Below are 13,721 nucleotides of genomic sequence, written 5' to 3'. Positions count from 1 at the left end.
AAATACTTTGAACAGCAACTGCTAGTAGTAAAAACATCAATACATTTTTGGGGAATGTCCCAAAGTAGACATCATGAGCAATTAGTAAATTGGAGAGCTTTAAGAAATGAAAGTGATGAAAAAACAGTAAGTATTGCTGGTTTGGAGACAAAAGAAATATTCATCCATAGTGCTTTGTAAAGCAATGGCTCTTGATTTCTAGGATTTGGTCCCCCTTCAAAATACTTAGGTTAATTTGATTTGAATAACAGTTGCAGTTTTATAGTTAAAAAACACAGAAAGTGAATCATTTTTTTTGCAGTTCAGTTCAATTCCTTAGCATCTTTGTCTTCCTGGATCTTTGTGGTAGATAAATGTGTCTGTCTTGTGACCTTGAGTGCTTTTCCCAAGATAGGGAACAATGAGTTCTTTGGGTTTTTTAGGGTCCTCATGTAGTAAAGTGCTCAAACACTTCATGCTTAAAAACAAAATACAGATATGCATTGAATGTCTTAAGAAACAAATCTGCTTTAAAGTTTACAAGATGACAAAAAACCAGCTTGTTTATCAAGGGCAGTGTTGAAGAAAAAAAAATGCAGACTTGCGTCTCACATGTCTTGATGGACAAGTTCCTTTTATTTGTTGGAAGCCCAGAGGCACCATGCATCTGAACATGCCCAGATACAAACAGTTAAGAGGAAACCTTTTCCAAATTCATGGGCTTACTGTTTGGTATCTCCAGACTTTGTTTTCGTGAAAAGAAACAGGGAGGCAAAAGTGCTTCAAGGCTTTGTGTTTGCAAAGCAAACCTTCCATGTGTAAAGTAAATGTAAACTGATGAAGCTCTCCTTTAGCCTGTGTGAGACTCCAGGAAAGCTGCAGAGTAAAAGAAGCCATCTCCCAGACTTTTTCAATGTGCACCTTGGTAGAGAAGGTGCTGCAAAGGGAATGTGCTGTCAATAGCTGTCACTGGCAACAGAACATGAGCAGGAGTATTTCACAGAATAAGTTTATAAAAGAAGTGTTGAAGAAATTGCAAAATATCACTGGGTATTGTGCTGGTTTGAGGCCAGAGAGATTCTCTCTTGCCCCAAGAGGGACGAAAGAATGACACTCACACAAACAGGTTGGAGACTGATGGAAAGTTTAAATGGAAAAGCAACTGGTGAAACTACAAAAAACTACAAAACATAGTGACAAGAATAACCCAAAGCGTACAGAGTCCCTTACATAATACCCAAAGGCTTCCCAACTCTTCTCCCCACCTGAGAGTCCACCCAAACCCCCAGGGCTCTTTCTTCCCCCTCCCCACTGCTAGGCAAGTCTCAGCCTGGCCAGGTCTGAGACTGTCCCCCGCCGGCCCCACCTCCTTTATCCTCCTGGCATTAGGCCTGGACAGGCCTAAGAGGCCTTGAGGTACTCCGCCACCATTACCCAATAAGAGAGCATCTCCCACGGGAGGCGAGAGGGAAGAAAGAGAGAATGACTTTGCAGATGGATTTATAGGGGGCAGGATTTATGGGTAGATATACGCTGTTTCCTGTGTCCACATTATTGGGTGGACACTCAGAACACCGGAGGTGTAACTCATGTGGCGGTAACAGGAGGCACCCAGCCTAAACTGCCGCATTTATGTATATAGTTTTGCTTCTTGGTAGCGCCGAATGTCCTGGCAATCCCTAGAATGTTAATTTTTGGCTGTTTCCGCAGTACATATAGGACATAGAAGTGTTAATCAATACTTTCTTTCCTTATGAAAACAATCTTGTTCAGATTGCATCTAGAGAATCTCAGTATGGTTTGCTGACAAAAAGATTTTGGTGTTTGTCTTTTTTTTTTTATCTATATGTTTATATAAAGTATATGTGTAAAAATATAATGTATGTGTTGGATCTGAATTCACTGATCATGTAAAATGCTAAGCAAGAAAAAGTTTTCCAATAGTCATTTCACTGTATATTGTCTCTGAGTAACACATAATTGTCATGATGTTGGGATAGTCCTGGTTTCATATTTCAGTATGAATATGAGAGTCAGATCAGACTTATGGCTCATGTGATCAGGTAGGGCAGGTTATTGTCTCAATTTGAAATACCATTAATTCATATATATAGAGAGATTTTGTACCATTTTTTAGCAAGTTCTATTGCATTTTGTATTTTCTCAAAACAGTCTCAGGTAGTGTAAACCTAAAGAGAATAGCATAGTGATTGAATAGATGGAGGCTTCTGCATCTACATACATATATTTGCATTATTTTTGTAGCAGTTAGTAGGACTAATATGAATTGGTGTATGTAAAATATTCCTCAGCCTTCTGTTCATAGAATTTCTGTTATGAAGAATTGACTGATTATTTATTTATTTATTTATTTCCCTCCCGCCCCCTGCAGTGGCCACAGATGTCTTCAACTCCAAAAGTCTGGCCATTCAGGCTCAGAAGAAGATCCTTGGGAAAATGGTGTCCAAATCCATAGCAACTACTTTGATTGATGATACAAGCAGTGATGTCTTAGATGAGCTCTACAGAGTGACAAAGGAATATACACAAAATAAAAAGGAAGCAGAGAAAATCATCAAAAACCTCATTAAAATAGTTCTTAAATTGGCAATTCTCTACAGGAACAACCAATTTAATCAGGATGAAATAGCCCTGATGGAGAAATTCAAGAAGAAAGTTCATCAGCTGGCTAAGACCGTGGTCAGTTTCCATCAGGTGGATTATACCTTTGACAGGAATTTTTTGTCCAAACTGTTAAATGACTGTAGAGAGCTACTTCATGAAATCATTCAGCGTCACCTAACTGCCAAGTCACACGGACGTGTCAACAATGTGTTTGATCACTTCTCTGATTGTGAATTTTTGGCTGCCTTGTACAATCCCTTTGGACCTTATAAACTCCATTTGCAGAAGCTTTGTGATGGTGTCAACAAAATGCTAGATGAGGGGAACATATAAGTGCTTGTATGAAAGTTGACTGCCTATGCATTAGTTTTAGATGGAACACTTGATTTATGAAGGAATAAGGGAGTATGCAAAAATGTTTTTTTACATTATGACAAATATTTCTAAAATATCTTTATTAAATTGATTCCTTATTATGAGCTATCTGTTGCTATTCACAATCCATCTGGAAGAAAGAATGCACATGACCATGTTTTACTGTACTTTGCCTACGGAAATAGCTGGATAAAGACAATAAACCAGAATGGTCCCAAGTACAGTAAGAGTCCTGGAAGATAGATATGCAAAACGAAACAATATGCTGTGAGACAATCCACATCTTTCACAGGTTTAGAGAATTACTCCTAAACTATCACAGTTCAATTATGTTGGTAACAGACTGTCATGGTGATGGTACACTCTATAATTTCTTTGACTTATTTGTAAACTACATATATTTGATTCACATTTATAGTCTTTGTTGCTCTCTGCACAGATCACAGCTTCCTAATGTTGCCCTTATGAAGCATTCAGTTTTAAATAATACCAGTGATGCTGTCATGTAGAGTCTTAACAGGTGAAAACTTTTCTGTCTGCAAGGCTACCAAGTATAGTACCTTATAGACCTGCACAGATGCTTGCTTCCTTTGATTATATGGGGATTATTTGAGGAATAAGCTACAGTAACACAGCCTGACTGGGGAAGCACATTTCCTTGAAACCACTTGTGGTACATAATTTTAACTCTATGCCTATAATAAGGTGAAATGCAAGGACTATCTGTGCAATTCCTTAAGATATTTAGAATCCAGCTTAATAGGTCACAGTTCATTTTGAAGAGGTGTGAGTCAGGAATTTTTACCACACTGATGTGTATGATGATGTCAATTCAGAAAGTTTGATCATCTGAAAGTTAATTTCAAGCCTATTTGGTGATGAGACTGGCAAAAGAATTTAGTCGTATTGTGCTATATACTATTTAACTAATGGAAAAATAGAACCTTGAATACATTTTTTAAATTTCCTCTTCTCTCCCCTCCTACCTTTCATCTCTCTTCTTCTTCCAGCCTTGCTCTTGGGGATAAAAAAACAAATGTGACTTCATAGACACTGTAATGTACTACTTAAAAGCGTGAAGTTAATACATTTCAAACACCTGAAGACTTTTTGTTAGGAAGCATATAAAGAATTTGCTGTTTATTTAATTGCCAGTGGTTTTGCTGTTTGCTGTGTCTTTTTTGTTTTAATGAGTAAACCAAAGAATATGTGCACTTTGAACTTTTCATGCCTTTTTTTTTTTCCTTGTCACATTTTAAGTTAAAAAGAGCAAGCTCGGCCTGTGCTGTGCTGTGCTGAGCAATAAAAGCATCATGGCCTCTTACATATGGCTTCAGGATTACTTACAACTTTTTAAGAGACAAAATTCACTTTTATTTTTGTTTGGTCACTAGGCTCTGAACATTCCCAGAAATGTGGTTTTGAAATGCGAATTAATTTTATGCAAGCCACTGTTGTGCAGCAGAGAGAGAAGATTAATGTACTAGTAGGCTGGAACAGCTGGGAGCTGATGTAAGGATAATACATCAGAACTTTCCAAGAAATAGATTATTAGGTTGATAATCTAAAAGAATATAATTAAAGATTCCTTCTCATGTTTTACTTAAACAGAAAATACATTGTACATGTGTCTGTCAGAAGCCAGGTGCAACAGGAGTGCAACATCATGAGGAACATCCCACAAATTGTAAAGAGTGTAGTTTCTGATGTATTTGTTCCACCTATTTATTTTCTTTTCTCACTTAGAAAAGGAAAGCTGTTTTTTTTCTCAGTTCTCTCTGAGGTGAGAATAAAAAGTAACTTCACAAGTCCTGTTTCTAAATCATGTTCTGATTCTCCAAAATTGCTTTTATTATCGTTTATAATGAATGGTAACAGTTACTCAAAGGAGGACAGAACAGCACCTTATTTGGAAACAGGCATAACATATTCATGAATTTGTAAACTATGAAAGATTTTCTTCAGCCATGACGTAGAACATTTTGACTGTGCTCGAATTAAGATTTTTCTCTGGTACAAAAATTGCTTGAATGGTCTTTGTATATAGATTCCCACTTAGATGTATATGAGCCCTATTGTGTCATACTATGTGTATTTTCAGTAGCAGAGTAACTTCTTACTCAGCTGCATTATCTGGCCATTTAGTTTTTAGAAGAAGTGAAAATTGCTCATGAAGATTTGCTTATAAGCATAAAAACTTGACAACTAGGAGAAGTTGTATTTAGCTTGCAATCTAGTTACATTCTTCTGAGATGCTCTAACAGTAGTTCTGCCTGGCATTCATTTTCAATTGCAAAAAAGTGATTTCTGTAACGATGAAATAAAACAATTGTATTGGATTTCCAAAGCCATGCTTTTGTAGGGAACGTGACATAGCACTCCAGCTGTATGTTTTTGCAATTAGTTTATTTTTCCTGCAGAATACATAAATAGTGTCTTTAATTGCCAAAATTCAGAAATAAATCGATGGCATTTTTTTCTTGTACTAACATATTGACCCTTCTAGCTGAAACTTCATGAAGTCAAGTTTAAAAAAAGATTACAGTTGGGCCATTTAATTAGGGGTAGGGATAATGCCATTATTTAATGCAGTGATGCTGTGTTTTAATAGAGCAGAAATTATTAATATATTAAAATCCAATCATAATGGATCCGTTTCACAAATGGCTTTTAAATCTCGCTTACCTTAGATGTTTCATATTTTAACACCCCTTCAATGTATATTGGAATATATTTTGAAAGTGTATATTGTTAAAGTTGTCAGAGTCACAAACTTGACATTACAGCCTTTTAAAGGCTTTGAAAAAGTGGAAGTCAGACATTGGCTATATTTTTCAAGGCATACCAAACAACCATGGTCTAAGCCATACAAAGAAAAACAGATGGAGGGAGGTTATCTGGGCTGTTTTGTGTGTTCCCACCTCAAAAATTAATTCACTAGAATTTCTGGCCACCCCTTAATTAAGTTTACATGCATTTGTATGTATGCACAGACAAAAAGAAAGAGTTGTGTAAGTTTCAAGGTTTGTTCTGGTCCTTAATGTCTCTTGAGATATATCTCCACTTAGAAGATACAGAAATTATCAGGAGTCTGGAATCTTTCAGTGACTAGTGTGGTTTATATTTTTTTTCTTTTCGTTAGGAAAACACCAACTCGTGTCTCTTCTAAAAAAAGATCCAACCTCTCCCATAAAGCAAATTCCTGTAAAATAAAGGAATGAGGAGATGGCTAGTTGCTTCCTCACATCTATTCCTAAAAGCATTGCATTGTTCCAGGGAAGGAGGGAACTGATTTTTATGGCAGTTGGCTTCAGTTGCTTTCTCCCCCTTTATTCTAGCTATAACAGCTATAATATACTATTTAAAGGTAAACTTGAATCCTGCATTTAACTCTTCAGAGGACCAGAACATGCTTGGTTTTGTGGTCTAGCAGAGAGGAATCCACACTACTCCGAAGTCCATCGTTGTTGAAAATGACAGTGTTATGAGGAGGACAGAGAAGCTGCACATTGTATGGGCTTAGATGTTCTCTCTATGGTGAGTGTTTACCATCTGGTGACCTGCTACCACAGCTTTCTTTCAGCCTTACGTGCTTTTCCTGCTCTTTTGAGCAGCAGAGCTACTCTTCAGACAAGTCTGTTCCTTCCCTACCATTTATACCCCAGGATTATATTACATTGTGTATGTGTCTAAGGAGAACAGCAGACAGAACGTGTTACCCACTCTGCTTAAATGAAATAACCCAGAGCTAAATACCAGTTTCATGTTTGGTTTTTTTATGTTGTTTTTTTGCAATGCAGTTTGAAATCTGAAAGAATATTCTGCATCTTGATTTAGTTGCTAATAGTGTTTTGACTGTAATCTATACCCTTATCAGTATAGTAAGCATTTAGCTGTGATTTCAATACATGTACTTCTAAGTCTTTATAAAAAGCAGTGCTTTTGGAATGCATTACAGGAGGGTATATTTTAGCATGAACATGAAATGAAGATTCCGTTTGCATAACCACTCTCAGAGAAACTTTCTTGTTACAACTGGTTTTCATTGAGATTTGAGCAGGTCAGCCAACATTCATGGTGAAGTGGAAAACATCTGTGCTCTGGATACAGCAACTGTCAAAGGAGATTAAAATTGTCCAGAAAGGTTCTGTAATACCTTATTATTATATTTTGCACATAAATGAAACTCCTTTGGGGAGAGGAAATTCTCCTATCTATTTTTTAAAAAAGATCCTTACCCAAAACCACACTGTTGGCTAATTCTCAGAAATTTTATTCTAAGTAGTTTAGTTATTTCCAATTAATGTAAAAAACCACAAATCCCCTTGCATTTGTTCTCCTAAAGAAGTTCTAAAAAAATAATCCATACTGAATTGTTAATGTATTTGTGATGAAGTTTGTATACTGCAGCTGAAATTATATTGCAACTTTGACATTCATGTCTATAGTACTAAATATTTTAGGTTACCATGTGACTTATTTTCATTCTATGAAAATAAAGGAGTGGTATCCTTACAGGCTATGCCTTAAGGCTGTGTTCTGTGTTACAAAAGTCTGTATCACAAATCAAGGTTTCTTAATGCTTAAACTACAAGTCTCTGAACTGACCTAGTGCTCAATTTTAATATTTAGAGTTTTGGTTTCCTATTTTAAAGCTGGTATTTGTGGCCAAGACATTCCTGAATCAATACCAGCTTCTTCTTGTGAGCAGCTCATAGCCCATAATTACATAGTATGAAGCAAAGCAGCAGACTATAATAATTAAGAATAATGGAATTAAGCAGGTACATTACGTGCCCAGCTTTCCCAAGCAACTTAAACCTGTTTGCTGTTTGTGGTTCTCCCTTGTGGGAAAGTCTTGGTGAGGAAGGTGGAGGACAAAGGTGGAGCTTCCTACAGTTGCTGTGATTTAGATATAATTTCTACCATTACATCTAAGATCTTCCACTATGTACTTTACAAATCTTAACACTGGATTTTAAAATCATACTCTCCATTGGTTTTGTGGCAAATTAATTCCTTTTTCAGTTTGTATTAGTTGTTTAGGCTATGTAATTTTATGCATAATTATGATCTGAAACAAAATAGAAGTCATCCTTCTGCATCACATTTTTTTTCCTGGATATCTTTTGGTTTTTTAGTTCAGTCAGTAGGTGTTTGGTGCGCTATAAAAAACCTTCTTGTTGGATGTAATTCTGAAGGTTTTAGTAAATGCATGGTGTTAAAAAGAAAACAGTTTGATTTTCATCCATTTGTTCTCCAGGTCCTGCTGGCACATTTTTAAAGTATCAGCCCCACTGGTCTTTAAGCATGGCAACCTAAAGCTTTTCATTTGCAACACATTTGTGTAAAATTTTTCAGAATTCATTTGTTGTTCATTGTTCAGGCCAAACCACAACTGATACCGGATGAAAAATATTATTCCTTTTAAGTTGTGTGATTTTTTTTTTTTAATACAGATAGTATAATGGTGTAGATGGAGTAAATCAAATCCTGTATGCCACCAACCCTTCTTTTCTTGCCTGTGGTTAGAAGCGCACATGTTCTACTACATTATAGAATAGCTTTGAAAAAATATGTGGCTTTATTTACGTCTTTATAGAGCTGAATTTAATTTAATTTCATTTCATAAGCTATTTCAGTAGCTGGGCTTTGCTTAAGTTCTGAAAAGAAAGCCCCCCAGTTGCTGATAGACTTGCTGTTAAAGGTTTCTGTGGTGTTAAAGGACAGCCTTTCCCCATTCCAAAATGCTTCACTGACTGGACTTGAGCTACTGTGAGTTTTTCCTTTGTTTGTTTGGGGTTCGGTTTTATTTTGTGGGGCGTCGAAACCTACAACGCTATCATCTTCTAGGCCTGCTAAAAGACTTCAGAAATAAAACAGAATGAGGCAATGCTTCAGGCTGGGGAGTATAAGTACACTGGTCCTAGGATGTGACAATGAGATCTGCTGTTAATTTCAGGAGAGCTGTTTCCATATCTCAAAGATCTTGATAATTCAGCAACAGAAAAGTGATCTCATTCTTGGAACTCCAGTGAGTCTCTTTGCCCAGCTGAAAAGCTCTCTCAGTTACAAGCTGCCAATTTCAAAGATATGGGCACTCCCAAAGGTACATTTGCTGTGCCATCAGACAAAAAACTCTTAGGGAAAAGCGGAAAGGAAACTTCATCCCTTTTTTGGAAGACAGGGCTGTGATCAGATGAAGTTCTCATTAAGTTTGCTTTACCATCTTCCCTGTGGTACTGCCTACCATAGGCACAGACATTTGATTTCAGCTAAGTAAGACAATATAGAATCATAGAATCAGCCAGGTTGGAAGAAACCTCCAAGATCATCCAGTTTAACCGATCACCCAGCCCTATCCAATCAACTAGACAATGGCACTAAGTGCCCAATCCAGTCTTTTCTTGAACATCTCCAGGGACAGCGACTCCACCACCTCCCTGGGCAGCCCATTCCAATGGCAAATCACTCTCTCTGTGAAGAACTTCCTCCTGACATCCAGCCTATACCTCCCCTGGCACAACTTGAGACTGTGTCCCCTCATTCTGCTTATTTCTGTAGACAGCAATAAGGTCTCCCTTGAGCCTCCTCTTCACCAGGCTAAACAACCCCAGCTCCCTCAGCCTCTCCTCATAGGGTTTGTGTTCCAGGTCCCTCACCAGCTTTGTTGCCCTTCTCTGGACACATTCAAGCAACTCAACATCTCTCTTGAATTGAGGAGCCCAGAACTGGACATGATACTCAAGGTTTGGCCTGACCAGTGCTGAGTGCAGGGGAAGAATACCTTCCCTTGTCCTGCTGGCCACACTCTTCCTTATACAGGCCAGGATGCCATTGGTTCTCCTGGCCACACTACTGGCTCATGTTCAGCCTACTGTCAACCAGTACCCCCAGGTCCCTTTCTGCCTGGCTGCTCTCCAGCCACTCTGTCCCCAGCCTGTAGCACTGCTTGGGGTTGTTGTGGCCAAAGTGTAGAACCCTGCACTTAGCCTTGTTAAATCTCATCCCATTGGTCTCTGCCTACCTAACCAGCCTTTCAAGGTCCCTCTGCAGGGCCCTCCTACCCTCCAACAGATCAACACCTGCCCCTAACTTGGTGTCATCTGCAAACTTACTGATGATGGTCTCAATCCCCTTGTCCAGATCATCAATAAAGGTATTGAAGAGGATGGGGCCCAACACTGATCCCTGGGGGGCACCACTAGTGACTGGCTGACAGCTGGATATGGCACCATTCACCACCACTCTCTGGGCTCAGCCCTCCAGCCAGTTCTTGACCCATTTCAGAGTGAATCTGTCCAAGCCATGAGCTGACAGCTTTGCCAAGAGCTTCTTGTGGCAGACAGTGTCAAAGGCTTTGCTGAAGTCCAGGTAGACTACATCCACAGCCTGCCCCACATCCACCAGGCAGGTAACCTGATCGTAAAAGGAGATCAGGTTGGTGAGGCAGGACCTGCCCCTCCTAAATCCATGCTGGCTGGGCCTGATCCCTTGACCATCCTGTAGGTTCTGTGTGATTTCACTCAAGATTTCACTGTTCCATAGTATGTTTAAAGCTTACATGTAGTTCCAGTATAGTATGACATAGCAATCTACAATTTACCCCATAGCTAGAACTGAGAAGCTCATGCTGCAAAACAGGGAACAGAAAAGTAGGCCATTTACAAAGCAGTATCAAAAATAAATCTTTGCTACTGTTTGGAGTTGGGAGAACCTTGGCTGGAGAATTCGGACTTTCCACCTCCTTTCTCATTAGCAAAGTAAGTGCTGAAGAGGAATACAAGCTCCTGTGGGAAACTCTGGGGTTTATGTTGTTGACTGGCTGTTCTCCATCTATCCATCTTGCTTCTCAGTGGGATATTCCATACTTCATGTATTCTTGACTAAAATTGCTCTTTACTGCAGGTTAGGGAGGAATTCTTACCACAAAATACAGTCAATCTGAACCTGTGGTGTTTGGCTTTCATTCTAATTTTTGTGCCGGTTGGGATGAGAGCTGTTGGAGTGGATATTTCTGAAAGACAACTCTAAGTCTGCTCTTTGTCTGGGGGAAGTGAGTATTTGTGTGCTGTTGTGCACAGAGAAAGTTTCTGTAACATTGGGAGCAATGATCTTGGTGGCAGCTTGAAAGTAGAGGTTATTTTTGGAATCAGGGTAAAACTAGCTTATCTTTTGTGCATGTTTTCTGTTTATTAAAGGAACTGCCTGGATTTATTCTATGAGCAGAACCTCTTGGAATTTTTGACTGTTCCAAAGTTCAATATTGCTGTTAACTCAGAAAGCAACTCCATTGAATTAGTTTTCTCAGGAGACATTTCAACTCTATGCATTAAAAATCCAGTTTAGAATCTGATTTTCACCAAATGCAACACAGTTATTTGGTAGTCTTTTTAACTCCTGTTTTAATCCATGTGGATTTTATTCTCCAGAGGTGTTTGTTTTTAAGGAGACTAAGATTTTTCATAAGGAATCATTTCATTTAGGATGAAATTGAGTGTTTTTTGTTATGGGGCAACACCATAACCTTTTGCTGGCCCCTCCCTAAAATCTCTCCACAGGATGGTTTTTCAAACGTGTAGATGTGCACAAGCAACTCGTTTCTGCTTAATGAGTTTGTTCTACTAATCTGTTACTACATACCAGCTCAGCAGTCCACTGAGCCCTGACTGACCCAGGGCTTCAGTTTCCTTTAAACCTTAAGTCCTTGATAGAATCAAATGGAGAGTTTCCATAGCACGCTGCTTGTGCCCCCAGCATGGATTTTCCACTTAATTGAGTGGTATGTGCAACAAATGCCAAAATTAACGTTTCTTGCCACAACAGGGACATGAGACCTCCTGTGATGAGGGTTGTTGACAAGAGCTATAAAAATGTTTGCATCTACATTTGCAGCTGGTTTGTAAGGGTATATTCACTGTAGGCTGCTCCTCAGCATCACATCAGGAGACCTGCTTTTCAAGTTCTGAAGATGACAAGCAATGGCTTCAATGGCAAGAAAGCCCCCAGTAACTTATGTAGGCTCACATAAAAAGAACACAAGAGAATGCAAGTTAGAATGGAAATAATACTTTTTGCTCTTTCCACAGATGGAAGGAATAAGTAGAAATGCTAAAAGTTAGCTATGAAGAATACCTCAGCAGGGGTTTCTATCACATAAATTTACATACCTGATCAAAATAAGTAGCTTTCTGTAACCAATATTACTAGGAATTAGTGGACTGAGCTGGGCATAAAGTTAGTTCAAGATGTACAACTGAGGGCTAAGACCTTTCTATGATGCCTCTGCACAGGCAGCCAGAAGATGGCTGCAGAAAAAGAGGAAAAAGGAATGATGACCTGGCTGCAAGCACGGCTTCTTTGGTCACAGCAGAAAATGTCTGTCTTCAAAACCCCCAGGAATTCTACAGGACTAAGGCTGTAGGAAGGTACCATCTGTTCTAGGCCATGCTGCTTTTGTAGTGTTCAGTGAAGGGTGCCATAGTTTTTAATGCAGATTCAGTATCTAGTTGTTGGTCATGTCAAGAAACTTCTGTTTGCTCCCTTTACTCATGTAAGTAGAGAAATTCCAGCTGGTTGATGGGGTCAAGGAGCAGTGTTGTACTCCTGAAATCCATGTGGAATTAGTTTGAGACTTGTTGAGTCACTTGGATATTCACAAGTCCATGGGACCTGATGGGATTCATCCTAGGGTGCTGAAAGAGCTGGCAGATGAGCTGGCCAAGCCTCTCTCCATCATTTTCCACCAGTCCTGGCTCACTGGAGAGGTCCCAGAAGACTGGAAACTGGCCAATGTGACACCCATCCACAAGAAGGGACGAACAGAAGAAGCTGGGAACTACAAGCCTGTCAGCCTGACCTCAGTGCCAGGGAAAATCATGGAACAGATTGTCTTGGGGGCAATCACTGCGCACCTGAAGGATGGCCAAGGAATCAGGCCCAGCCAACATGGATTTAGGAAGGGCAGGTCCTGCCTCACCAACCTGATCTCCTTCTATGATCAGGTAACCAGCCTGGTGGACATAGGAAAGGCTGTGGATGTAGTCTACCTGGACTTCAGCAAGGCCTTTGACACTGTCCCCCACAGCAAACTCCTGGCCAAGCTGTCAGCCTGTGGCTTGGACAGCAACACTCTGTGCTGGGTTAGGAACTGGCTGGAGGGCCGAGCCCAGAGAGTGGTGGTGAATGGTGCCACATCCAGCTGGCAGCCTGTCACTAGTGGTGTCCCCCAGGGATCAGTGCTGGGCCCCATCCTGTTCAATATCTTTATTGATGATCTGGATGAGGGGATTGAGTCCATCATCAGTAAATTTGCAGATGACACCAAGCTGGGAGCAGGTGTTGATCTGTTAGAAGGTAGAAGGGCTCTGCAGAGGGAGCATGACTGACTGGACAGCTGGGCAGAGTCCAACATGATGGCATTCAACAAATCCAAGTGCCGGGTGCTCCACTTTGGCCACAACAACCCCCTGCAGAGCTACAGGCTGGGATCAGAGTGGCTGGAGAGCAGCCAGGCAGAAAGGGACCTGGGGGTACTGGTTGACAGCTGGCTGAACATGAGCCAGCAGTGTGCCCAGGTGGCCAGGAGAGCCAATGGCATCCTGGCCTGCATCAGGCATAGTGTGGCCAGCAGGAGCAGGGAAGTCATTGTGCCCCTGTACACAGCACTGGTTAGGCCACACCTTGAGTACTGTGTCCAGTTCTGGGCCCCTCAGTTTAGGAAAGATGTTCTGTTTTCCAGG

General features: G+C 40.0%; 1 protein-coding gene across 1 annotated transcript; it reads left to right on the top strand.

The window, feature by feature from the left end:
• The first annotated feature begins 2,376 nt into the window (after positions 1–2,376).
• On the top strand, positions 2,377–2,937 carry TNFAIP8 (TNF alpha induced protein 8). The gene has a single exon (XM_054398033.1). It carries the CDS (start codon positions 2,437–2,439, stop codon positions 2,935–2,937), a length of 501 nt encoding a protein of 166 aa, XP_054254008.1. The 5' UTR covers positions 2,377–2,436.
• The last annotated feature ends 10,784 nt before the right edge of the window (positions 2,938–13,721 follow it).

Source organism: Indicator indicator, chromosome Z (assembly GCF_027791375.1).
Source record: "Indicator indicator isolate 239-I01 chromosome Z, UM_Iind_1.1, whole genome shotgun sequence".
Classification (NCBI taxonomy): Eukaryota; Metazoa; Chordata; class Aves; order Piciformes; family Indicatoridae; genus Indicator; species Indicator indicator.
The sequence above is the reverse complement of the archived record's forward strand: the minus strand, read 5'-3'. Positions and strand labels throughout refer to the sequence as shown.

Excerpts from the sequence above, each read along its gene's own strand:
- TNFAIP8 (XM_054398033.1), top strand. The coding sequence starts at position 2,437 with ATGGTGTCCAAATCCATAGCAACTACTTTGATTGATGATACAAGCAGT.